At 47.6% G+C, this 26,501-nt stretch overlaps 2 protein-coding genes across 2 annotated transcripts in view; one reads left to right on the plus strand and one right to left on the minus strand.

Moving 5' to 3' along the window:
- Positions 1–818: 818 nt before the first annotated feature.
- Positions 819–15,752, minus strand: TOMM34 (translocase of outer mitochondrial membrane 34). The gene is made up of 7 exons (XM_090286454.1): positions 15,479–15,752; positions 11,180–11,279; positions 9,899–10,051; positions 7,624–7,793; positions 4,090–4,237; positions 1,522–1,648; positions 819–1,330 (listed from the first exon to the last, which is right to left on the minus strand). Exons 1-7 carry the CDS (start codon positions 15,603–15,605, stop codon positions 1,226–1,228), a joined length of 930 nt encoding a protein of 309 aa, XP_090142580.1. The 5' UTR covers positions 15,606–15,752; the 3' UTR covers positions 819–1,225.
- Positions 15,753–21,438: 5,686 nt separating this feature from the next.
- The window catches only part of STK4 (serine/threonine kinase 4), an 85,438-nt gene continuing 80,375 nt past the window's right edge, over positions 21,439–26,501 (plus strand). Inside the window, exon 1 of the mRNA XM_090286473.1 lies at positions 21,439–21,543. Within this exon, the coding sequence (XP_090142599.1) occupies positions 21,509–21,543 (35 nt within the window). The 5' untranslated portion in view covers positions 21,439–21,508. The remainder of the gene's footprint in view (positions 21,544–26,501) is intronic.

A 26,501-nucleotide genomic window follows, 5' to 3' on the forward strand; every position in this document is an offset into this window, starting at 1 on the left:
ATGCCTGGGTTGTGGACTAGGTCCCAGTTGGGGGCGTGTGAGAGGCAACCGATCGACGTTTCTCATACATTGATGTTTCCCTCTCTTTCTCCCTCTTTTTTCCTCTACAAGCAAATAAATAAAATCAAAAAACAAAAACCCTAGTTTGGCTGCAGTTCCGCACTTGTTGCTGGGATCACCTGATTAATTTCTCACCGCCCCACCTGACAGTCGGCCCTGGGAGCAGGGGCCGCGCCTTTACTCACTGTGGGCCCCGCAGCACTGCGCACGGTGCCTGGCCCGAGCAGACACTTCAGTGTGTGTGTTCAACGAGGAAGATGAGTACTCAGGGCGGCAGCTCTTGTAGTTGCTGCCAGATTCCAGGCACTCAGCGGGAAAAGCATCAATGAAAGTACAACACGTTTATGTAGAAGACGTTTAATGTAACCACTTAAACACACGATTCAACAAAACCAGAGTCAGTTCAAATTAACTTCGTATAACAAAGAAATAAGAAACCGGGAAGGAGCCACAACTGGGGTCAAAAAGCACGTCCCTGCCCAGAACAGAACGGAAGGACACAGACTCGAAGGCGGCCTTTCTTCTTGCCCCCCTTTCAGGAGCGGTCACCCCGCTGGCTTCTGCAACAGCTTAGGCGCCTCCAGCAGGAGGTGGCACAGAGCCAGTCAGAGCCCTCCGAGAGTCAGGGTTCTGCCCCCCCCCGCCCCAAGCGGGGCCTGGCCAGAAGGGGCTGGGGCTCGGAACCGGGGGGCTGTGCGGAGGACAGGGCAGGGCGGCAGCCCTGGAGAACCAGCTCAACAGGCCGCTGTCGGTGTGGGTGGGACAGGGTTTCCTAGCCGTGCCCCTCCCACACCCCCAGCTCAGTTTGCACAGATGAGCCCCAGTGAGGTGCGTCTGGTGACACTCGAAGGGCAGCACTCAGTCTGGGACATGCCTGGGGCAGGGACAGAGCCCAAGCTTTGCTGCGGACCTGTCTGTGATCCGCTAACTGTCCAAGGCAGGGGGAATGGAGAACAGGGCTTCAGCATAGCCGGGGACCTTTCCAGCAAAACAAGGTCTGGTTTTTGGCTACAATGAGCTTCATTTGAACAAAGCCTCTTAAGGGATGGGAGGCCATTACCTCTTTGATGGACAGAGGACAGTGCTCACTGGGGCATGCTGGGTCCCAGGAGCAGGCACAGAGGAAGGTCGTCTGGCAGAGGTTTCCTGCTGCCCTTTCGGGGTTTTAGTTTAAGTTCTGGTTCACTTCCTGCTGCAGCTTCTGCGCAGGGCCGTTCCTGGGCTCGATCTTCAGGAGGCTGTTGATGTCTGCGAAGCTGGCTTTATAGTCCTAACAGGAGAGAGGAGGGTGTGGGGACAGCCGCTGAGATAGCAGAGGCTTTTCACACCCTGGTACACAGGCCTGCCCTGGGCCCCCAGATGAGAAGGCATGGGGCAGACATCGCCTCACCTTGACTATGCTCTGGCAGTGCCACCACGGGCACAAATGTCTGTAGTTGGTGCCTTTTGGTCAGATCTTACCTTGAGAGCCTTGTAGGCTTGGGCCCGTCTGTAAAATGCTTTCACGTTCTTTCCATCCAGCTTGAGGGCTTCTGTGCAGTCCTTCACTGCTTCCTTGTACTGCTTCAGGACCAAATGGCAGAGCGCTCTGACAGGGAAAGACCCACCCAGAGGTTTGTCACTTCCTAGGGGCCACCCCAAGCCGTGAGGTGGTTTGAGGAGTGACCTTGATTTGCTGAACACCTACTCTGGCTGCTTACTTATATCTCCTTCAATCCTCACAAGCACCCTAGTCCCTTCCGACAGGTGAAAACGCCAGCGCAGAGGGGTGAAGTGACCCGCTCCAGGTGCTACCACTGCTGAAGGGCTGACCTGGGACTCGGCCTGGCTCTCCGGCCTGCAGACCCTGATGTCCCTGAGTTCCAGCACTCCGTCTACCTCACGCTCCACGCTGTGCTCTGCCAAGCAATGAAAAGGCTTCCTGAAGCCGTCCATGGACAGGTTAAAAAGTCACAACAAACATATAAATACCAGACTTGAATGCTATGCATGCTGACGTGTGAGGAATGAGAAGTGCCTGCAATGCTGAAATGCATCAAAAATGAGATGGACCAACAGATGGCTAAGCAGTGACAGAGCAAACGTTAACAAAATGTTAACGGTGAATTTAAATGGTACGTTTATGGGTGTTTAATGAGATACCTTTCAACTTCTATTTCGAAAACTTTCAAAATGCTGGAAAAGATTTTTCAAAAGCAAAATGTTGGAAAAAGTAAGGCATGTGCACCCATACAGCAAACCATTCTGCATCTATGGGGAAAAAAGTATGTGTGTTTATCTTCCTCACTCAGTTCTAGTCCTTTCTCCAAAGACAGTCACTAGGAACAGTCGGATGTGAGGGAGCTCAGTGTGGAAGTCCAGCCTTTCCGTCTCACCATTCTGAATGGGTGCAGAGTGGTCACTTCGCCGAATGTGCCTAATTTATCTTTCAATACAAAGCAGTCTGGGAGATAACGGGAGTGCGGGAAAAGGAACTCAAGCTTTGGGGTCACAAAGACCTGGCTTCAATCACAGCTCTACCATGTATGAGCTGTCTAACTTCTTCCTCATGTTTCTGCATCTGTTTTCTCCTATAATGAGACCGTGATCTAACCTGAAGAGCTGCTATGAGGACTGGGAGTCTCTGCAGGTCCATTCAGGGCTTGGCAAACTGCAGGTGCGGGGTACCTGAGTGGTGACACCCACTGGGACATCAGCTGCACTAAGAACGGAAGTGAGCCAGAGATGATGCACCAGTCCGCACAGGTGCACACACGTGAGCCCTCAACGGCACCCAGGACATGGTAGAATTTCGGCCATGATGTTGTGTGTCAAGTTATTGATCCTCCAATCAAACTGACAAACTCAGTGTAATCACAGCCAAAAGCCCAAGGTACTTTTTGGAATTTGTCAAAATAATCCTAAGGTTTAGCTAGAAGAGCAAATCTGGGAAAAAAGCCAGGGATGCTCACCGAGGATGAGGAAAAGACCAGCCTTGTATTTAAAGAACAGTAATGAAAATAGTGTGGCACAGACACGTCTTCATGAAAAACAGTATTTAAACAAAACACTGTCTCAAAATGCGGTAAATATTCAGGAAAGTGGGTTAACGAGGTCTCTGGAAAGGCGGGGTTAGCAAGGCCAGAGAGCCCAGAGGAAGTGGGGTTAGAAGATTCTGCTGCACAAACACAGAACAGGTGGGCCCAGCCCTTTGTCAAGTTAGCGTGGCAGATGGAGGTACCCCCGGTCCAATCAGCCAGGAAAACAAAAGGTCCAAAATTTAAGCTGTAAAACTGAAAGTTCTCTCTTCAGCTTCTTAGGCAGTAAACCCTGACCTGAACTGCCACGAGGCTAGTCTCTCTCTATACCACCCCATATGAATGTGGAGTTTCCTCATGTTTCACTGCAGAAATGCTAACAACTAACTTCACAAGCTGCCCCAGACCCTAATGTTACCCTAATGTGGTTCAGTATGTGGACCATTTTACATTTTCCGATAAGGAATGGTGAGCCTACAGTAGAGACAAGATTTCTGAACCGGAGTAACACGTGGTGCAGGTGCAGGGCCTCCTCCAGCGCCAGGAGTCTCACCCCTCCAGCGAGACCGCACCGGTCTCTCACTCCCAGGGCAGGTGACAGCTACTCCAGACCCTGCGTTCTGCCCTGTTCTCAGTGCAAACATTTCTAGCAGGAGGATCTTGGCAAAGCCATGGGGTGGGAGTGGGGAAGGTGGAAATGCTACAGAACTTGGGCTGAGTTTGTGTCTGTGTAGCAAGACATCTAATTTGGGCGGTTAATGGAAATTCCGGGGAGGGGAGCTAACAAAGCCCAGGCTCCCCGTTGACGTCCCTCAGTTCCTGCCCCTGTAAGAGAGTGGACGCCACTGGCAACGACTCCCTCACAGTGACCACAATGAGTGTGAATGCACGTTCTGAGCTGGAACACTGACTAAATGCTAGGGCAGAGGAGCCCACCCCAGTCCGAGAGGAGGTCAGGGAACGGGACAGCCACTGTCCTGAAACCCCCTGGCAGTGGCGGCGGGGAACGTACCTGTTGCTGTACGTGGCGGACTCCAGGTTGCTAAACGTGAGGCTCTCACTGTACTTCTCAATAGCTTTCTTATGGTTTCCTTTCTTTACCAGCTCATTGCCTTCTTCCTTCAGAACTCGCGCTCTCTCCACATCCGCAGAGGAAGGCACTAGATAGAAATTTAGAAGAGGGAAAAACCGGGGAGCAGGCGCCCGAGTGAGATCAGTGAGGTGTCCTCAGCATCGTCTCTTCTAAGTCGCCCACAACCCTCCTCCCAGAGGTCTCCCACACTGTTGTAAAGCATCCTTCCTGATCAGTGATAACTTCTATCAATGGCCTGTGGGAAATTAAACACGGTTCTTTGTTCAGAAGAAGTTGGGGACTCCTGATGTCAACATACATGCACAGAGTACCATACACGTGATAAAAGCAACCTGGGTTCCAGCCTTGGCACTGCCACTTGGCAGCTGGAAGATCCTGTGTGGCCTATCTGCTCTGCTGGACCTCAATTTCCTCACCAATTCAATGGGAGCAGCACCTGCTGTACACAGGGCTCTTGTCAGGAGGAAATGTGAGACTATACTAGGAAAGGTAGAACCTCCTAGGAACTTACAGAAGGAGCATAAATAATTATTTAAATAAACAAGTATCTGGTAAAGAAAGGCTGCAGCTCCCAGGCATTCAGAAAAGGGAAGACCAGTGCTAGTCCTCATCGCTGCCTTTGTCTGGGCCTGTGTGCCACCCATGGCCAGGTAGGTTTCCTCCTGGGAGGGGGAGTAACTCCTGCCATCCACGCCAGGCTCCGGCCCTGACCCCTCTGCACTGCCCGTCCTCCGCACCCGGCTGCCGAGCTGGGATAGTTCCCCTGGAGTGGGAGCAGAGCGTCCAGTGAGCCCCACCTGAGCTAACCACAAAATCGCAGGCCTAACTCTCCACTGTCCCTGCCAAGAATTCTCGTCCTGTCTCCCTTTCCCCCTCACCGAACACATCGGCCCCAGCTTTCAAGGAGAAACAGGAGAGAGAAGGTGAAATCCAAGCTGCTCAACCTGGCCTTCAGCCAGCCCCAGCTCCCATATCACTGGCATTTTTAATTTTTAAAAACTATACAATACTAAATATTTATGACAAGAGTAAGGTTTTAGGAGTAAAGTAACACCCTCGAACTCATCCCTCATGTTAAGAAACAGAACATTTACTAGGATCTTTGAAGCCATGTGGACCCGTCCCCAAACCAATCTAGCGCTGGAGGAAACCATTATCCTCAGTCCTAGCCCTCCCTCCCTCTTTTGTTCCTGGCAGCTTCATTAATACATCCATAGTCTCTAAACCACTTGCTTACTTTGGTTTTGAACTTTATATAAAGGAACAAATAATTCTATCTATTCTTCTATGACCTTGTTTTCTTTTTTCCCCTCACACTTACATTGCTGAGATTGATCTGTGTTGATACCTATAGTAGTTCATCCATTCTCACCACTGCAATACAATTGGGATGGAGACTCGTGTTATTTCCAGTTTTGCTTTTGGCTATTATAAACATTTTTCTGTGAACATTGTTTCACGTATCGCCTTGCGCACACATGCATGAGTTTCTCTAAAAGTAGAGCCAGCAGGTTGCAATGTACACACAGCTTCAGCTTCACCCGGCTCTGCGACACACCACATACTACCCCTGCTGTTCACCAGCAACACCCCGTGCATTCACCAACTCTCCACTGTCCCTGCCAATAATTCTTGTCCCTTCTCCCATTACCACCTGAAGAACTCACCCTTTAAGGCCCAGCTTCAACCTGTCATCCCCGCTGTCACCTGCTCTGTGAGCACGTGTCAGTTCTGATTCTGAACTCCCCAAATACTAAACTCCTAAGCACCTGTCCTCACTCTGGTACCTTAACATGCTGTCTGTGTGTCTCAGTCTCTCATCAGACCGAGCGCTTCCAAGGGCCAAGGCCGCTCACCCTGTCTGTGTCGCACTGCTTGGTTCAGGGCCTGGGACACACATGGCTCAGTGACTGCAACACTGAAATAAGTGGTGGGTGCACTGGAGCCACCTAGTTCATTAGCACCTCCCATTTTCATTCTAGGGGGGAGTGGGGAACAGTTATTACCAGGCTGCCACAAACCAGAGTGAACGCTGCCTACGGCCAGGTCGGTTTCCCCCTAGGAGGGGAGTAACTCCTGCCATCCACGCCAGGCTCCAGCCCGGACCCCCTCTGCACTGCCTGTCCTCAGCACCCGGCTGCCGAGCTGGGACAGTTCCCCTGGAGTGGGAGTACAGTGTCCACTGAGCCCCCACCTGAAGAATGGCCTCTGCTCTTACAGGCGAGGTGGGCACTCTCCTGTGTAGAGCTCCCTGCCTTGGACCTCCCTTCTCTTATTTCTCCCCCCTGGGGACTCACACAGTGTTCGGGTTCCTGGGGAAGCATCACGCTCCAGCTGCGGGGACAGGGCAGATGGCTCAGGGCTGAGCTAACCATAAAACCGCAGGCCTTGGTCACAGGGACTAGTTCCAGGGATGGCCTGGGACCAAAAGGCCAGAATAAACTGAGCAAATAAGTGAGCTAGGGATCTAGGGGAAAGAAACTCTCCAAGTTTTTCTCTTCCCCTAGGTCATGAAGCATGGCACATGGATGAGAAGCCAGGAACTGCCAAACCATTTTCCTGCTAAGACGGAAGCCTGCCCAGAGACAAACCTGACCACCCCAGACAAGAGAACTGACGGAGTGCAGAGAAATGGAGTCAGAGCCTGGTAACGTAGCGAGCTGGTGAGCAAACCTTGCCTGAACCTGGACTCTAGACTTTTCAGTTATGTGAGCCAATAAAATCTCTTTATTATTTTTACTATGGTCAGTTTTCTGCTCTTGTAACCAGAGTCCAGTATGATGCATCACAAACGCTGCCAGAAGAATGAAGGGAACTAACACATATACCTATGTGCCAGGCTGGAGCTCAACATGCCTTGTATCACTTGATCCCCACAGTGGGGGAGCTGTTCTCACAACCCTCATTGTCGAGTTGAAACAGTCCCTAAGAGGATAAGTCCCTTTGTTTTAATATTATTTTGATAACTCAGCTTAAATGAGGTCAATCTTTACAAGATTACAGTAGTCCCTCGCTATATCGCGGTTCACTTATCGCGATATCACTGTATTGCAGGATTTTAAAAAACTTTATATTTAATTATTTATCAGATTTTTCACTATATCGCGTGATTTTGCAGTACTGTATACGTATGTTGTTAAAGTTACATAGGTTTAAGAGTGTAGAATATGTTTAAGAACATAAGTAGTGTTTATAAAAGTGTGGAAAAGGTTAATAAGGGAGTGGGAAAGGTTAATAAGGGACTGGGGATGGTTTATAAGTGTGGGAAGGGTTTATAAAGCCTTAAAATATTTATAAATACTAAAATAAATATAAGGTTCCTATTTCGCGGATTTTCACCTGTCGTGGGGGTGGGGTCTAGAACGTAATACCCGCGATAAGGGAGGGATCACTGTTCTCAAAAGAAAGCAGCTGTGGGGAAATTGCAAAACTGAGCAGGAAGTCACAGCTTACCTTTGCTCTTGGCAGTTGTGGTTTCTTTGGATTTGTTTTTATTCCTCCCTTTGTGATTTTCAGAACGCTCGGAATCCCACCTCTTCTGAGCTGAAGCAGGCACCACGGGGATAGAGGGCAGCTTCAGGCGCCACTCGGGCCCAAGTGAGTCCATGAGCGCTCTGGTCATTCTGGAAACAAAGGCAGGGTTACAGGGAGGCTTCTGGCTGGGTCAAGATGTTTCTGCTCTCGTAACCCCAAAAGAAGTGTATGAGAGACAGGGTACCATCTTCCCCTGGTTTGAACCATCTCCTTATATCCTCCTGACATGTAGCAGGAAAGGAACAGGAGTCTGCCATCCGTAAGTCTTCTCAGCTCCCTCTCTGCCTGGTCCTCATTTGGTCACACTATGTCAACTTCAAAGAGAAGAGCTGTTGCTTGTTAATGGTACTTAACCCTTACCTTAACCCCAAAGGACCACAAAGTCCCTAGGAAAGGACTGTTTTATATTTTCTTTAAATTGATTTTGAGAGAGAAAGGAAGGGGGAGAGAGAGGGGCTAGGGGAGGGAGTAAAGGAGGGGAGGGGGAAGGGAGGAGGGGAGGAGGGCGGGGAGGGGGAGAGAGAGAGAGAGAAGACATCGATTTGTGCATTATTGGTTGATTCTTGTGTGTGCTCTGACTGGGTATTGAACCTACAACCTAGGCATGTCTTATGATGCTCTAAGCAACGGACCACCTGGCCATGGCCTGTTTTATATTTTCTTAACAGATCTATTATGAGCTATGCAGGTACCTAACATGTGATTAATGCTCAAGAGATTTCTTTTAAATGCAAATCTTATCATGTCATTCTCACATTTAAAACTTCTTCAGTGGTTCCATTTCCCTAGGGCATGAGATCTGGTCCCCTGCCACGCTCCCTCTTGATCTTTTATGTTTAAGCCTTTGCACATGGTTGTCCTCTTCCAGGAAAAATCTCTTCCACTTCCCAGTACCCCTTCCCACCTAATACCTCTTCTATTCTTCCCTTCTCACCACTGCCCAACCACCAAAACTTGCTGAAATACTGTTTAAACATCCCCTAAATGGTCCCGCTGCTCTCCATCCGCTGTCTCCACCATCTCTTCTGGACTACTGCACGCCCCATGCCCCTTCCTAGTCTTTCATGTCACCCTTCCACGTGGCAGCCAGTGAGCTTCGCTCTCAAATCTGCTCATGTAGCTCCTCTGCTTAAGGCCGTTTCACGACGGCTCACTGTGCTCGGATGAAGTCCAAGCCCCTGGACTCCGCCTGTCCGGAGCTGAGCTCCGCGCCTGCAGCGCAGCACCATGGGAAACGGACCCCTCACAAGTTCTGTAGCACATCCCACTCGCGCACTCTTGCACAGGCTGCCCCCTTCTCCTCGCTGGCCTCGGCGCCAGGTCTCTACACACCTCTGTCTCAGCCCCTCTCCTCTGGAAACCCTCTCCGGCCTCCCCCTAGCTGGCTAGGTGGCTCCTTTCCGCTCCTACTGGCCCCTACGCTGCCTCATCCCTTACAGTGTGCTTGTCTATTACTGACTGGCATTCTCCATGGGACCAGGGGCTCTATCGGGGCAGAAAGGTGTCTCGGGCATCAGCTCAGGCCCTAGTGCAGTCGGGCACATAAGTGACAGATCTGTTGAATGACAGAAATGAAAAGGAGGTAGAGAGAAAAGAAGGCAAGCAGAAATGACGCACAAACACAAACCATGAGTCCTAACAAGGATTTGTATTGGTGTGGTGTCTGGCTTTCCAGCAGCCCACGCAAAGAAGGGCAACATGACCAATCACACAACTGAGGACATCCCAGAGATGTCAACTGCTGAGGGGCCTTGTGAAGGGGTCATAGTACAATACACTGAATACACTGAAGCATATCCACGAACAATACCCCTTTAGCCTCATGTCTGAGCTGCCTTGTGCTTGGGTCTTACTTTCCCCATCTAGTTAGCTCTTTGGGGCAAGTGGGGTCTGTGTCTTTTCTGCATTTGGGTATTCCCACTGAACCTGGCACAGAACCTTAAACAGGGCTCAACAAATTATTACTATGTGAGTCTGAGCACCTAGGCAAACAAAACAGCTCAGTAATCCTGACCCCTTAAATACCTACCAAATACGACAGCAAATTCTCCTTCCACATTTTCCCCACAAGATCATTAGGAATTTCTAAGCTGATCCCAAAGGGATCCTGCCAGAAGATGATCACAGTGACAGTTCCAAGCCAATGACGGAGGGCAGGGAGTTCCAGAGGGAATGGCCAGTGACTCAGGCTCACCTGTTGACGCCTTCCAAGGCTGACAGCACAGTGTCATCAATCTGCAGCACAGTCTTGTAGTCAACATAGGCCAGGGTGTACTTCTCCAGAGCCTCGTAGGCCGATGCTCGCCGCAGCAAGGGCTTTATGCTGAACGGAACTAAGGACAGTGCTCTAGAGCAGGAAGCAGAAATGTTATCTGGCTGTGAAGTCACCAGGGCTCCGCCCCACCCGCCTGCAGCTCCATCCAGGCAGGCTCCACATGTGGCGGGGAGGGGGGTCATTTCTGGTGCAGAGACAATTCTAAAAATGTCAAACCTTAGAAGAGGGACTTCTCAACTTAGACTGAAATAGAGAAGGGAAAGAGTGCAGAGAGCCACTAATATTGTAAGATCTGTGTGCACAGGCATCAATTTTCACAGTTGCAATTCCCCCAAATCCAAGAACAAGTGCCTTGTAGCTTTTATGCTTCTATGTGTTTCCAGAGTTGTGGCCCAATGGGAACACCATTGAAGCTTTGGAGGCAGATGGAGTGGTGTCTGAATCCCACCTCTGCCACTAACCGTGTGATCCCAGGCAAATCAGCTGACCACCTCAGGCCTCTGCAACCCCACAGAGTGGTCATGAGCCCTCTAAAAAGGAAACTAGCACTGGACCTGGTCCTAATCAACTTAGTTCAGGCTCCATGAGCACGCTCACCTCTCGCCCATCTACCACCAGGGCATAAATCTAAGGCAATGTCACAGGATGTCAGATCTAAGAACACCTTAAGGTATGTATGACTGCTTAGTGATAATGAAAGAAGGCACTATCAGACTTGCAAGAAGAAGGAAGTATGAAAACTGTTTAATGTCCTCTACACGTGGTCACTGATGCATACCAGTCTCTCCTCTCTCCTTGCTTCTTTCCCAGCTATCTATTCATCTCCTTCTCTCCTTCTTTATCTCCCTCCCTCCTTTCCACACACATCCACCCCAGAAAAAACCGGGGCAAGCCACTCACTAGCCTACAACTCTGCCTCATCCCCAGGCGCCAAATCTCACAAAGACTTTAAGGCCCACTGTAAGTCCCCATCCTCCTCCTTTTACAGCAGTAGAGCTAAGACTCCAAAGACACACGCGGGAACCACAAAGACCAAGTAGGGCCTCCTATTCTCAGTGAGCTGGTGACACTTAGGGACACTTCCTAGCATCTGTCATAGATGTCATTGGTGGGATCATTTCAAAGAGGAAATAGGCCAGATAAACCCCGCTTCCTCTTCTGAGCCCCTCAGGCACCCCCAAGTGTCCCTTGACCGCTCACGAAGTGCAGTCTTTGATGCAGTCCCTGCAGTTCCCATCCTTCAGGTGGCATGCTGCTCGGTTGGAGTAGAGAACACTCTCTTCTTTAGGGTCCGAAGCACCTGCCCAGGTGGAAGCAGAAAGCCTGGGGTTAACAAGTTGGGAAATGGATGCGTGGGGACATGAAGTGCATTTCACGCTCTGAGCTCTCTGAGCTTTGATAAAAGGGAGCAGAGATGACTGTAACGTGATCAAGCTCGCTGGGCCGATAGGCTGGCATTTGCCATCAGTACATGGGAGTGAGAACACCAAGCACCTTACTCACGCCAGCACTGAGCGTGGTCCTAGGCAAAAGATAAACATGAAATATCTGGCTTCTACCTCAAAGAAATCCATGCTGTCACTACTGGGAGGGGGGTGTGTGTGTTAATTTTATTACAAAAAGCATGTAAACCAAATAAAGAAAACAAGGAAAAGATAAAAGACAGAGACTAATTCTACCTGGCCAAATCAGGACTTTGCCAGGGAAAAAATCCCCTGGGTATGGCAGGTCTATAGAGAACTTACTCGGGAAGGACTCAAGCTCCCCAGTGGGGAGAATTATCAGATATTTCTCTACAGGCTGTCTTCACCTTCAGGAATCTCAGAAGCTCATGTCCTTTATTATGGCTACAATGATTGTCCTTTTTAGTTTCTTTTTCTTTTTTTTAATCTTCACCAGAAAACATTTTTTTTATTGCTTTGAAAGAGTGGAAGAGAGAGCAAGAAACATCGATGCGAGAGAGCAGCATTGACTGGTTGCCTCTTGTACGTACCAGACTGGGAATTGAACCTGTAACCCTTTGGTTATGGGAAGACGCTACAACCAACTGAGCCACACTAACCAGGGCAAGGATTTTCATTTTTTAAAATTTTTATTTATTTATTTTTAGAGAGATGGGAAGGGGTGAGAAAGAGTGGGACAGAAACGTGCAAGAGAAACATTGATAGATTGCCTCTCACAAGCCCCCAACTGGGGACCTAGCCTGCAACCCAGGCATGTGCCCTGACTGGGAATCGAACCAGCAGCCTTTCGATTCCCAGGCTAGCACTCAATAAACTGAGCCACACTAGCAACTCTTTTGAAAATTGTGAAACATACAGAAAATAGTACGTATAACAGACACACAGTATCCGTCACTAGACTTAGCATATATTTTATTTGCTTCCAACCTTTTATTTTTGAGATGGCTAAAGTTCCACTCATTCCCATCCTTTCCCCCTTGCTTGGTCATCAGAACCCCAGATGTCGGCACAATCCTAAGGCTGGTATGTAACATTCTCATATATGTTTGTCTGTCTATATTATATATGTAACCACAGGTAAGATATCATTTTATTTGTCTTTCAAAGCTTTTCTTAAGTGGCACCCTATTGTCTATCCTTCTGTAACTTGTTTCTCTCACTAAGTATCATGTTACCACATTGACGCATATCTTTCACTCAATACCAACAATAATAAACAATAACATATTAACTTTTTTTCTTATTTTGTCAGGCCCTGAAGGAGACAGCAATGTACAGAGATAAGTAAAATATATCCTTGCCCTTAGGGAACAAGTACCAGCACTCTAAGACTTGTAATCCATCTCAAGTCCCCAGAGCATGGTGCTCAGAAGCAGCAGTGCTGTGGTGGAAAGGGCCTGAGAACCTACAATCCAGCCTGTGGGGCTACACAAGTCACTCAATCCCTCTGGTCATATGCGCTCACCTATCACATGGACATATCACCTCACAGACTGGCTGGAAGGGTTCATTGTGTTAGGTTGCTCCCTGATCTCCTTTCAGAGGAAAACTGATCAGAGAAATCAAGGGATTTGCCCATATATTATTTAGAAAAGGACGAGAACCAAACTCTGGTCCCCTACTAAATCTTCTAGAAACCAAGCCAGCTCTTCTCAGGACCCAGAATAAATCCATACAAAGCACACACTTTTCCAGGCAGGCGGGGGCAGGATGGAAGAAAAAGGCATTAGTATCAATATCTCAGATTCTTCAGCAACTTCAAGTGATGCTGAGGTGAACAAGTGGGCCTAAAAAGGAGTGTTCTAGAAAAAAAGGGGGCAAGATGGCTTGAAACTGCAAAACTTCAAACGAAAAAAGACTGCAATTTGGAGGTTCGGGGCGAAGTCTAGCAAAATGATTAAAAACTTGGAACTTGGGAATCAGATGGACCCATATTCAAATCCTCGCTGTGCCATATCTCCACCGTGTAACCCTGGGACAGGCAATTTAGTCAGGTTAGTATGAAGCTATAAAGGAGTGACGTCTGTTAACGTCTAGCACACGGTAAAGCACTCTACAAGTGCCAGTCAAAAGTAACGAGGACAAGAAGGAAGGCAAAGGGAAATCGGTACTAAAGAAAGGGGTTCCAACGAGGGCTCCTTGGTAAGAGACTTTGGAGAAGGAGTTTTGAAAAAAGGGCTGTGGTTGGCTGAAATGACCGAGAGGCCAGGAGAACTGATGAGAATATGCTGCTGCTCCGTTTAAAACTCCAGCGGCTTCCCATCAGGGAACAGAACCCAAACTCCTCACCACGGCCTATCAGTAAAATGTCTACACAGTAAGGTTCTGCCTGTCTAACTGCCCTCGTCTTACTCCTCCCTCCGCTGGCTCAGTGTGCTCTGGCTCCTGGAACACACCACGCTTACTCCATCTAGGTGCTTTTGTCCAGGCATACCTCAGAGATATTGTGGGTTCAGTCCCAGAGCCCCGCAATAAAGCAAGTAGTAATGTTTTTGCTGGGGGAGGATCTCGTCTTCCATTTGTAAAAAACACACCACCTGTGAAGCGCGCTGAAGAGCAGCACAATAGAAGGATGTATGCCTGTAATTACAGCGCCTGCCACCTGAAACGCTCAGCACCCAAAACTGCGCACCTGGCTCCTTCTCATCATTCAGATGTCACTTCACAAGTCACCTGTGCAAAGAAGTTGTCCTTGACCTCCCCATTCTAACAGAGCTCCCTAATCAATTATCACATCATATTTGTCTTCTACAAAACCCTAATCATCATCGGACAGGTCTTGTTTACTAGCTTAAGATCCATCCCCTCCTACCAAAACAATAATGTATGATCGTTGAGAGAAAGGACCTTCTCTGCCTGGTTACACACTCAGTACATACAGGTGCTCAACAAATATTAATTTAGTTGAGTAAATGGTTAAGGAGAAGGAAGGCTGAGCTATCTATATCCTCATGGATCAGAAGGGGGCCTGAATAACAGACTGGGGGTGGGTGGGCGGGGGCAACAGGACAGGTAAAAAGCAGGCAGCTCATACCTAACAGGAAGGCCACTTTCAAAGGAACAGAAAATAAGGGCTGGTGAGGATGCTGAGGCGCTGGAGCCACTGTGCGTTGTTGGTGGGGATGTAAAATGATGCGACTATGCAAAACAGTATGGAGGCTCCCCCAAATTAAAAACTGAACTACTATGTGATCCAGCAATCCCACTTCTGGACATATAGCCAGAAGAATTCAAGGCAGAGAGATCTCTGCACACCCCTGATCATCACGGCACTATTCCCAAGAGCTGAGAGGTGGAACCAGTCCAAATGTCCATGCACGGATCAATGGATTTTAAAAGGTGGCATATCCACACAATGCAGCCTTAAAAAGAAGGAAATCCTGTCCCATGCTAACGACCATGGATTATAATGTCCTCGAGGACATTAAGCTAAGGGAAATAAGCCAATCACAAAAGATAAATACGTACCGTATCTCACTCGTTTTAAATACCTGAACTCATTAAAATCATAGATACAGAAGGTAGAAAGGTAATTAACCAAGGGCTGAAGGGAGAGGAGAATCAGCGTGCAATGGGTGCTGAGTTTCAGCGCTGCAGGATGAGAAAGTTCCAGAGATCTGCGGCACATCAACGGGAATAGTATATGCTTGACACTACTCTACACTTAAAAATGGTTAAGATGGTACATTTAATATTTTTTACCACAACCAAAAAGTGGTAAAACATCTATTAACATGGAAATTGTTTCTGACATGTCATTAAGTTAAAAAGAACCAATAATAAAACCGTATATATATATTTTTAAGACAGGAAGAAAGGGCCAAGGAAGTTTCTCGTAGGATGAGGGAATGGGGGGAGGAAGGGGGGGAGGGCCGGTAGGACTGTAGGCCCGCAGGGCAAGGAAGCTCCTAGAAAGCAGGAGCAGAGCGAGGTCTGGGTAGTTGGGGTGCGGGAGACGGGAGAAGGCAGCAGCCCCGGCGCAGGAAATGGGGTGGGGTGGCGTGGTGTCGGGACGACGGCGGGGGCAGGGCTGTACCTCGCTCCAGCATCAGCCGCAGAGCGCGGCTGTAGTACGTGCCGGCCTCGCCGAACTGGCCGTTGCGAAAGCTCCGGTTGCCAGCGGCGCGGAGCCCCTCCACAGATTCGGAGAGTTTGGGAGCCATCCTGGGGTCCGGCCGGCAAATGGCGGCCGCCTTCGTTCCTGCAGCCGAGTCTTGCGGAACAGAGTCCGGGCGGAAAGCCGAGGCGGGGAGAACTCGGTCCGACTGCTAAGCAGGCCTGGGGTGGGGGGACGCAGGGGACGGAGGAGGGGCCTGCGTGAACCGGTGGTCCGTAGTGGCCCGCCCTCGGCGCATGCTCAGTTGGGAGCTTACGTTGCCAAGCGCGCTCTCCCGGGCAGCGCGGGGCTCCTTGGGTTGCTAGAACGTTATGGATGCAACGGGGGGGGGGAGGATCATCTCATGTTATTAGTGCTGTAAGGAAAACAAAACACTAATGCAGGAGAAAGGGACCATGGGTAAACTATTTTATCGGAGGGACTAATAATTGAGCTGAGACCTAAGAAGATTTAGGTAGAGGCTGGCGGCTGTGGCTCGGTTGTCTGGGCATCCTTCTGCAAAGCGGGAGGTTGCTGGTTTCATGCCCAGTAAGGGCACGTGCCCGGGTTGCAGGTTTGGTCCCCCATTGGGGCCCGTAGGAGAAGCAACCGATGGATGTTTTTCTCTCACAATGATTCTCATCCCCTTTCTCCCTCCCTAATTTAGCAGTTATCACGCTGAGGTTGTCAGTTTAGTTTTTCTCAGACTTTGAGGACTTTAAAGGCAGAACGTAGGTTTTTATCTAAGCATGACCAAGACCTACAGAGAAGGAAAACTCTGACTCCAAAAAACCTCCGCTGCCTTGCGGCATACCTCTTCAGGGGAAAGGCTAAGGGAGTAAACCCCGACAGAAAATCCGGAGCCGGAGTCCCTAAGGCGGTTTGACGTTGTAGTCAACACCGGCAACTCCTGCGGCGCACCTGAAGCCAAGCTGTATTGACTCCGTCTTTCCCTTGGACCCTTCAGCTGCGAAGAGAGGGGGGGGTCTGCTGCATGGGCAACAGCAGACCCTCCATATTACCCTGCCCAGGCTCTGTAGCTTCAGCGTCATCGCACTTGATTCAACACGGGAGGAGACAGATACCATGTCACTCCCGAGTCGGACTGCACAACCATTTTCGGCGGTGCAGATAGACTCTTAAGAAGCTACACCATCGTCTCTCGAGACGGACGGCTGCCGACGACGAGACCAAGACCTAATAGGACCTGACACCCAACATGCACTTGCGAAGTTTGTTGACAAATATCTGGTCTCTGCCTTTAGGAATCCAGTTAAAATTATTTGTTTAAACTCTTAGCCCACCAGACTATGAACTTCCTGAGGGTTGGATGACTTCCATCTGAATCCTATCACCCCAGCTCAGGCGCCATAGAAGAGGAAAAAATGAACACTTATGGTGTTGGGAGAACCAGATGAGACACACACACCGTTGGCTATCTACTCAGCACCATCCATCTTTGCTTCTAGAATCTAAGGTTCTCCTGGCCCAGGAAATGATTCTCTAAACTGTCAACTAAAGGTTATTGCTGCCAAATTAATACCAATTTGGGGCATGGTAAAGGGGCGACTTTGTTCAGTGTAAACAGTTCAATTGTGAAACAGCTCAGTGGTGAGGTGGGCTGGGCATGAGGTGGCTCTGGTGACTCGGCCCTAGCCAAGAAACTGCTACCTTCAGTGGAAACCAGAAAGTGAGCCCCCAGAAGTCAGGGGAGAGGCTGGACTTACATAAAAAAAGAGCCACTCCCCTACCCCTGCTAGCGATTAGACCATTTATATGCAAATAAGGACTCCAAATCCTCACAGTATAATTGGTCCAAATAGTATCATCCTAATTGGTCAGAATGAAGCCACTCTGATTGGCTGATGAAAATGCAAATAAGGACATAGGTGTGCAATTCCATTGGACATGGAAAAAAGTCCTCTTGGTAGAATTTAATCACAGGAACTCTGTAAATGTCAGCTCAGCTGCAGGAACACAGTGTAATATGCAGGCAGTTTAGTGTGGCTTTTCCCTGAAGTATGGCAGGAGTGAGAGACCCCTGTTTAGCACCAGGTGCTAGACTATGTTTATAAATTTGAACCCAGTTAGCCAGGAGCCCCCTTAATACGTGCATTTGTTCCAGGGCTTGACATAGATCAACAATAATCTTACTCTCTTTTGCCAGTGATTGGTCAAGGGGTGAGAGTGTGATCTGATCTGACCAATGAGGTAAGAGGGTGTCTGCTGGGTGCTCATGGGAAAGATTTTCTTCCCCGGAAAGAAAGGGGTACAGAACTTCAAAATAGCCTCGTTTGCTCTTCCTCTGCTTTGGGTAGCATTGGGTTAAAGACATAATACCTGGAGGTGTGGTAGCCATTTTGTAAACAGTCCAGGCTGGTGTGGCTCAGTGGATTGAGCACCAACCTGTGAACCTAAGGGTTCATGGTTCAGTTCTCAGTCAGGGCACATGCTGGGGTTGTGGGCCAGGTCCCCAGTTGGGGGCGCCCAAGACGCAACCACACAGTGATGTTTCCCTCTCTCCCTCCTTTCCCCTCTCTCTAAAAATAAATAAGTAAAATCTTAAAAACAAAACACAATGTACATTTTAAAAAATACACAAATATGAAAAGCCAACATGCTGAGTAGGAGACAGGAGAAGAATGAAATTGTCATTGTTAAGCCACTGAGTCAACCTAAAATTAATAAACAAGTGCCGTAGTACTTTGTCACCATTTAGACGTTTGGTTTTTTATTTTTCAATTACTTGCAAATGAATACATTCTAAATGGTATACCACACAAGTACACTTGTGGCAAACTATATTTTCCAAAAATGGCCAAAACAATATTCCCACTCTTCTATGACCTTCCAGAACTTGCCACTCCCCCATCAAGAGGTATAATCTGTGTCTGTTCTCCTTGAAACTGGGTGGGCCTCTGGGGCATCCTCCACAGTGGAAAAGATACTATGTACCTTCCAAAGCTAATGTCTATCTTCTGGAAAAATCCTGGGATCCTGGGAAAGGGACAAAGAAGGGATGTTTGACATGGTGTATTAATACACTGACATAATTTTTTAAATGTTTATTGAGTACCTACTCAGCTACAGGGATGAATGTGTGGGCACAATGGGGGGGTTAGAGCCTTCAAGGAGGAAAAAATTTAGTGCGCAGCAGGGCCTGAACATGAGGTAAAAAGTAGGGTAGTATAGGAACAGTGCTCTGGCTTTCAGAGGACAGAAAATTGACTTCTTGCAGGAGGGACCTGTGATGGCTTCCTGAACTTTGTAGAAACTCTCCTTGATCTTTACTACCTCAGGGCTCCCACTGCCATCTGCACAGATTTCTAATAGAGCAAAGTGGCAAATAAAACATGGATATTTATGGTTAGGAACAGTCTTGGGTTAAAACCTTTCCTCTCACTAGCCATGAATATAAGTCTTGGCTTCTTTACCTACAAACCGGGATTATAATTCTTACTTCATAGTGTTGTTCTAAAGATTAAGTGACAATATAGGATTGTAACTGGTACATAGTAGATCCTCAGTAAATACTTTCTTTCTGTGTCAGGGTAATGGCTCTATTATCCCATTTTTAGAATATGGGGTGCTGTATACCTGGGTGGCCCTCAAAGGTGGTTGCTCAGGTGTTAAATTTCGTAGATGGCATACCTTTGGTAAAAGCAGGACAATTAAAAAACAGTGAAAGTGTTACAGAACCCCTGGGCTGCTCCAATTGAAAACAAACCGACAGGCTCTTTAGTTAGGGGCCCGATTGCCCACCGCCAAAATTATAACTCTCAATACCAGAGTTTAGTGAAAAGAAAAAGAATTGTTTATTTAACAGTTATATAGATTTAGTTATTTGCGGATTTCTGTTAAGTCTTATGTTCTTTAAAACACCCATAAACACATATCCTTGCCTCCCCACCAAACCAGGCTAGTTTTAGAAAAGTCAGAGAAACCCCTTCCCTACTTTCCAAACACAGTTCAGCTTTACCAGTAGCTGCCAGTCATTCAATCCTGATTGGGGAGACCTCGTCTGTGTTATGGGGTCCACCAGCTTTTAATCCAGAACCTCGTGGATTCTCAGCCTCCTTGTAAACTGCATAGTTTGTAATCCACATGGTCAGCCTCAGCCTCAGTCAAACCCGCACAGTCAGCCTGCCTAAAATGTCTGCCGCTTATTTTTAAATCCCTGACTACGTCCTCTGACGCAGTGGGTGCGGTAACCAGTTCTGACCATTCACAGAACCTCACGCAGGCTCTGTGTGCTTTCTTCATACCATCCCCTGGTCCCAGTCCCCTCCCATCTACCTGAGGCTTTGGATTCATTAAAGCCATTTTGCGTAAAAAAAAAAGACACTAGCCACCAGCCTCAGGCATGTGGAGGCATTCTAAAAGCTGCTTCCTTTTCCCCATCCCCCAACCGCAAACTCTGGGGTTTTTTGGAACACCCCTGTTTCTGTAACAAAAGGTTGCTCTGGGTAAGTTTTCTCCTGTAACTGTCTCCATCGTAAATTGGGGGCATCTGCTTTTCTCCTAACACTCACTGATGGTTTTGGCAACTGAGGATTTACCAGTGGGAGCAGCTGAAACTAGAGCCCAGAGGAAAGGAAGTTCTCTGGCTCTCATGTCCTATTAGAGGGTACACATCACTGGTCGTCCAGTTTGGTGGTACAGGCTCTAGAACCAAATTATCCTGACTTTAAATCCCTAAACCTGTACTGTTAGCTCTGCGATCTTCACCCCTGCGGCCTTGTGAGAGTAATAATTGTACTTACTTTATAGTGTTGATTGGAGTGCTAAATGAATTAATAAAGCACTGAGGGCATAGTAAGGCGGTCAATACGTAAAATTGGGGATAATGTTACAAGCTTGATATAATGATTGGATGAGCTAATATATGAAACAAGTACACGGTGTGAGAAACGCTCACAATAAAAACTGGGACACAGGACTTGAGCAGTAAAGCGAGGCCTTTATTCACGAGTCTGCAGAGCCGGGCGCACCCTCACAGCTAGGAGAATGTGAGCACCAAGTAGACAAAGATGGCTTCCCCACCCTGAAATTGCCACAGGAAAGTGAAATTGATTAGCTTCCTCGCCCTAAAGTGAGCGCTGCGATCAGCTTCCCCCTCCCTAACGCAATTAGCTCCCCATCCCCTCTCCTTCTTCCCCATTACTGGTTACTCCAGTTACAATATAAGGCCTTCACCTAAATGCCCCTATTTTGATTTGTAAATATGCTAATGCTGTCAACTCCCTTCTCAGAGATCCTCTAATTACATTTGCCCTTTGTTACTAATGTCTTTCTACTGGTTTGGGAGTCACTATGTCCTTGTTCTGTACAACGGCAAAGAGCTTAATAGACAATAGCTATTTTTACGTCTGCAAAGTGACTCACAGGTGAGGCAGTTAAGAAAGGTGGGTCAATTTGCAGGCTGATCCTCTGTGACATCCAAGGACAGAGTATTGAAGGTCCAGCCTCCATCTGGAAGAATTCAACCAGGTAATAAAGCTAGAAAACCACCAACAGCTCTAGGAGTCCCTAGAGCAGCGCTTTCCAGAAATCGCGTACAACTTGGCGTGTTAAGAATCCACAGCTCTTATCAAGCCGGCGCTTCGCACAAAGCCTCAGCATCTCCGTCTCAGAAATGAGGGGCCGGGACCGAGGCAGAGATGGGTTCCGGGCCTGGGAATCGACCTTCTTCGGCAAACAGCGTCGCAAACAGGCAACGCCCGAGGACAGCTCGAGCCTGGCTGAGGACGCTCTAGGTAAGGGCCTTCTTGTCCCCAACAGCTCTGGGTCCACGCCCCGGCGCACCACGTGATCCCGGCCGCGCACTCAGGCCCCGCCCAGCTCCCCGCGCTCGCTCCGCTTCCGGTATGGGCGGAAAGCGGAAGTGTGGGAGGGTCTGCGGGGCGGGCTCTGGGAGGTCCCGAGGGAGGATGGAGCTGTGAGCGGGTCTGGGCGGCTGCTGGCAGCGCTATGGAGACGGTGCAGCTGAGAAATCCGCCGCGCCGGTGAGGGGCCACTGGCTAAGAGGAAGGGGATGGAGGAGGGAAAGGCGGGAGCTGGCGGAGGGGAGACATCCATGTGTGCCAGCCCCCGGAGAGAAGGGATCTGCGGCGCGTGGCGACCCACCGATAGCGCACCTGCTGAATGGGGGACCTCTGGCGGTTGGGTGTGCGGCAGAGGGGAGCACGCGAGGAGGGCTATAAACGTGGCGCTGGTTGGGGAGAGTACTTGCTGTAGGGGACATTTCTGGGGTTAGGAGGGCACCGCCAAAGGGAGCAGCTGCTGAGGACCGCGGGGACAAGTTAGGGAGCGCACCTGCTGAGGGTGGGGGGTGGGTGGGAACTGGGGGAAAACTATCGTAGAAGGGACTCCCTGAGATGAGGGGAATGCTGAAGCAAGGTGAGAACCTATGAGAGTTCTAAAGGGTGGATCTGGACAAGCAGAGAAGAAGGCTGGGTGGACTTTGCAAGGGAGGGAGTCCCACCTGAGGGCTGCAGGGGGGGGTCTGATGAGGGGGCAAGCTCTGCTCCTGAGGTTGAAGGTGCACCAAGAAAGGGTAGAGGTCTAGTCAGGGAGGGCTTCGTGGAGGATAGCGTTTAGGAAGATGATCTTGGATCTAGAGTGTCCTCACTCTAGAACGGTGATGGCATCTTTCTTTCCTGATATCCAGTGTCTTATTTTCCTCCCATCCTCCACAACCCTTCAAAACTCAATGTTGGAAGGTGGGTAAGGAAACAGAATATTTTCAGGATGGGTAAATTGAAGCCTGGAAGAGTTGAGACACAGTCCTGTGAGTGTCTTTGCTCTAGGTCTGGGTCACTGCCCTCTTCAGGCCTCTATTGTTTTGTGACTATCAGCCCCAGATCCTAGGCTACCTGGAATTGTTGTAAGTCAAGATCAGGCAGATAGCTGTGCCTGGAAAGTGTGAACTCCGGGGTTGGTTACGGTTGCAGGTAGTGTGGTTACTTTGCTCTGTGGACACCAGGGTCTTACGTCGCCCACCCACATCTGGAGAAAAGTAGACAGTCGAGACTGAGGGAGTCATGCTTCTCTGAGGTGCCAAGTTGTTAGCTTCTGTTTCGCAGAGACCTCTGACTTCCTGCAGCAGAATGAGCACTAAAGTAGGAAGTGTTCAGTGTGTGTGGGAGTGCGGGCCAATAAAGAGCTGAAGGGAAGGGATTGGCAGCCTGGGCTGCACTCTTGGGGTTTGTTTGAAGTGCGCAAACACTACAGAAGGCAAATAGCTGGTTGGGATGGACACCCTACTGCGGTGTGCTGAGACTGAAATAATGACGATTGTTACACTCCCGCAGCCCTTACTGAATGCCGGACACTGCTCAGGGCTCTCCATGTCCCCTGTTGAACCATATGAACTTGCTGATATTTGACTATTTTGGGGCCTATAAAAATGGTAATGTCATATGATTCAACTTATTATTGACTCATTTGGTCCTCACCACAGTCCTGTAAGGTGGTTATTTCTGTGTCTCTATTTTACAGGTGATAAAACTGAGGCACAGAGAGGTTAGTGATTTGGCAGCATCAGTAAGTGGCAGAACTGGGATGCTAATCCAGGCAGCGTGGTCCAAAGTCCATGCTCTTCACAGCCTCACCCTGATGCCTCTTTGGAAGTACCCCTATTTCCCCAGGCCTTGTGTACGGCAACAAGATTTGCTGAAGCACCATAGTGATCCAGTTATAAATGTACACTGGTTATGTATCTTTCTGAAACATGTTCATTCTTTCTCCGAGGCTTTGCTTTAATTGAAAAGAGGATCAGGCGTCTGAGTTTTGTTTCCTACCTTTGCTTTGTGTTTGATCTTGGGCAAAAGAGTAAATTACTTTTTTTGTTTTTTGACACTCATTCCTGTGCCTTTTGGATTTTAAAAATGTATTAAATGTGGAAGAGAAGAGCGTTGCGGGGCCGAATTTTCAAATGATTGCTGCTTTCTTGCTCTCATAATTAGTGGACTGCCTAGTCTGCAGCAGTTTAATTTATTAACATTGGTACACATTGTTAGGACTGCAGTGTAGTTTTGCAGACTGAGCGACTTAGATAATAGAAATTTCCTTTCTCACAGTTCTGAAGGCTGGAATTCTGAGATCAAGGTGTCCACTAGATTGTTTCTTTTGAGGCTGGTCTCCGTGGTTTGTAGATGGCTGTCTCCTTTTTATGTCTTTATACTGTTTTCCCTTCGTACCTGTCTGTGTCCTCATCTCCTCTGGTAAGGACACCAGTCGTAATTAGGACCCACCCTATATTACCTAAGTTTACCTTAATTAACTCATTAAAGGCCCTGCCTCCAAAGAGTCACATTTGGAGTTACTGCAACACATGAATTGAGGGGATGGGAACACATTGATTTTACTATTATTTAAAAAACTTCATCAGTTTATCTTATTTTTTTTGTTGTAACCCGCCTATATCAAATACCGTGTGGAAAGAGAGTTGCATATCCGTAAATAAAGCGAACCTTACTAGAGTTCTAAGATGGGAGAAAGAAGCCTGAGATTTAGCCAAACCTGTGAGTAACTACTTCATGACCACCCTTATTTGTGTTTGGAAAGGTCCATGTATCTTTTCAGAGATCCAGGCAGTATGTGTTTCCAGCAATGGATAGCAACCCCAATGCAGGAAATGCTCTTTGTGTTCATGAGTTTGACATTTGTGTGTGACTAAGTGAGTGGTGATAGATCAAAGTTGATGGTCATGTAGGAGGTTGATTTTTAAAGTGAGTAGCCATTAGATAATAGCGTGGCGGAAGGTGTAGAATGCATTTCTGGGATGCTGGCCATCCACACAGCCATCTGATTTAGGAGAAGAGTATCCATTGGTCTTTGGCCAATGGAGGATGTGTTGGCCAGGCCTGTCTGTTTATGAGCAAGCCGTGAAACTACCTGGGGAAGTCCTAGCTGAGAGAGTTGAGTCATCTGAGTCAGGCTGTTATGGTTATGGTGCCTCTTCCACGAGGAGTCACGGTGTAAAATATCATTACATCACTTACCAAAACATCTTCCGTAGAAATCCTGTTTGTTGATAATCTCATGATAGGGTGAAATTCTGTTTTATTTTGAAAACTCACAACGATTGCTGATGAAGGTTTATGATTCCCCCTCATTCTATTATTCATTAATCCATTTAGCAAATATTTATTGACCATTTCTGGGTTATCAGGTACCAGTGATATAAGGATCTCTTAAGACCGAACCTAAAACAAACCGAAAAGCTCTTGGATTGTTTTTAAAAAGTATCTGAGCAGTCACCCAAAGTTTGGCGTGTCAAAGTATTATCAGAGGCTTGCAGCTGCCTCCGTCACGGCAGAGCCATTTCCTCTGTTTCGCTACCGCGGTCTCCGAAATAGTGAGTTTTACTTTTCGTAAACCACAGAGTCAACACTTCAAAAGAGCACATTTGATCTTCCTTTATATAAGCTGTTTATAAAGCTTTAATTATACTTGAGGAATGAGGTGTTGCCTGTTGTTTATATAGTTATAAATTCAGTGCTTCCAAAACCCCCATGCTTTATGAGATGTCATTCTGACTTCTGAGCCCATAGAAATTTCACTTTGGAAGTTTTAAGAGGAGTTTCACTTCAGCCCTTTATGTTTGGAAGCTGGGAGTTTTTAATGATGTCAGTGGAATTTAAGTTTTAGGACCTTTCGCTTTCTCAAAGGTCAGCGTGGGCATTTTGTTATGTTAATCTTCAAGTTATGGCAGTTATTGACTTGCAGCAAAACTGCATTTCTCTAGTACATAGTCTGATATTTAGGAAATTCTATAAGATTGGCCTTTTGAGATCAGTGTTTCTTGGTACATAGGTTTTTTTTGTTATGTTGTCTTTTGTTATTTTCTCTAGGAAGTTACACATTTGTGCGTGTGTGTGTGTATTTTTAAAATTCAAGGGTTTTTTTTTTGTAAAAATTGGTGTTATTCAGCTAGTTTAAATCTTTTTCTTTACAAAGAAATCTCCAGTGTGACTACTTCCATATTTCACCATTTCCTGAGCTCTCTTTTCTTTGTTGTCCTTTGTCGTTTCAGGAAGTCATTGTGTAGAAAATACATGAATGTAGAAATATTTCTTAGCAAGCTCCTTCAGTAAGCCCACTAATAATTTTCAGCAGTCTCAGAGTTTTAAAATATTGTTAATTTATAACTTCCCATGTGTGTTACCATTGTCTAGCCTAGTCAGAAAATTCTGGATGATCTGGAAGTTGTAAGCAACCATATATATATATATGATTTGGGGGGTTGGTCAGAGGTACACGGCTACTCAGGGGAGAGTCTTTGTGATACTGACTGAAACTCTCAGCTGCCTAGTGATTTTTCCCTTTTGATCGTGCCTAAGCATATACTTTCCACTGCCTGTTCTGTGACACCTGGAGAATCTCTGTTTCACAAAATTATTGACAACTTGCTAATGGAGAGCAAGGATTTTCTATGTCTTCCTTGGCCTCCAGTCTAAGAACATGTTTCAATTCATAGTTAACCTTACCTTAAACCTCTTTTCTGAAGAGATAGTTATACCACTTTAATTCATGGAATCTTGAGATATAAACGAATTTTAAAGGTTACATCTAATGCTTCAATCCACTCTATAGCATTTCAGCCACATGACAATTTATTTTCTGTTTAAAGTCTCCAATGATGGGAATCTGGGGACCCCTTAAGGCTGTCTAAACCACTTTAGAACTACTTTTATTGTTAAAAAATTCTTACACTGGTTGGACTGAAGTTAGCCTCTCGGTAGCTCTCCACCATCTGGTCCTGATTTTGCTCATCAGAGTGACCCAGGACACATGTTATGCTTCCATAGGACAGCCCTTCACCTTCCCTTAAAATTATTAGTTTACCTTTGTTGTTGTTGTTTACTAGTGAAGACTTCATAGAGAAATTCCTAAGATGCTCATTTTAAAATAAACAATGTATTTTGTGTTCTAGTTGCTAGCAAGTAAAATGTATTTT

Source organism: Furipterus horrens, unplaced genomic scaffold (assembly GCF_987537825.1).
Source record: "Furipterus horrens unplaced genomic scaffold, mFurHor1.1.pri manual_scaffold_8, whole genome shotgun sequence".
Taxonomy (NCBI): Eukaryota; Metazoa; Chordata; class Mammalia; order Chiroptera; family Furipteridae; genus Furipterus; species Furipterus horrens.

Excerpts from the sequence above, each read along its gene's own strand:
- TOMM34 (XM_090286454.1), bottom strand. The coding sequence starts at position 15,605 with ATGGCTCCCAAACTCTCCGAATCTGTGGAGGGGCTCCGCGCCGCTGGC. Across the intron at positions 11,280-15,478 it reads GCGGCTGATGCTGGAGCGAG|GTGCTTCGGACCCTAAAGAA; the intron begins GTACAGCCCTGC and ends CCACCTGGGCAG. Across the intron at positions 7,794-9,898 it reads GCCTTGGAAGGCGTCAACAG|AATGACCAGAGCGCTCATGG; the intron begins GTGAGCCTGAGT and ends CTTTGTTTCCAG.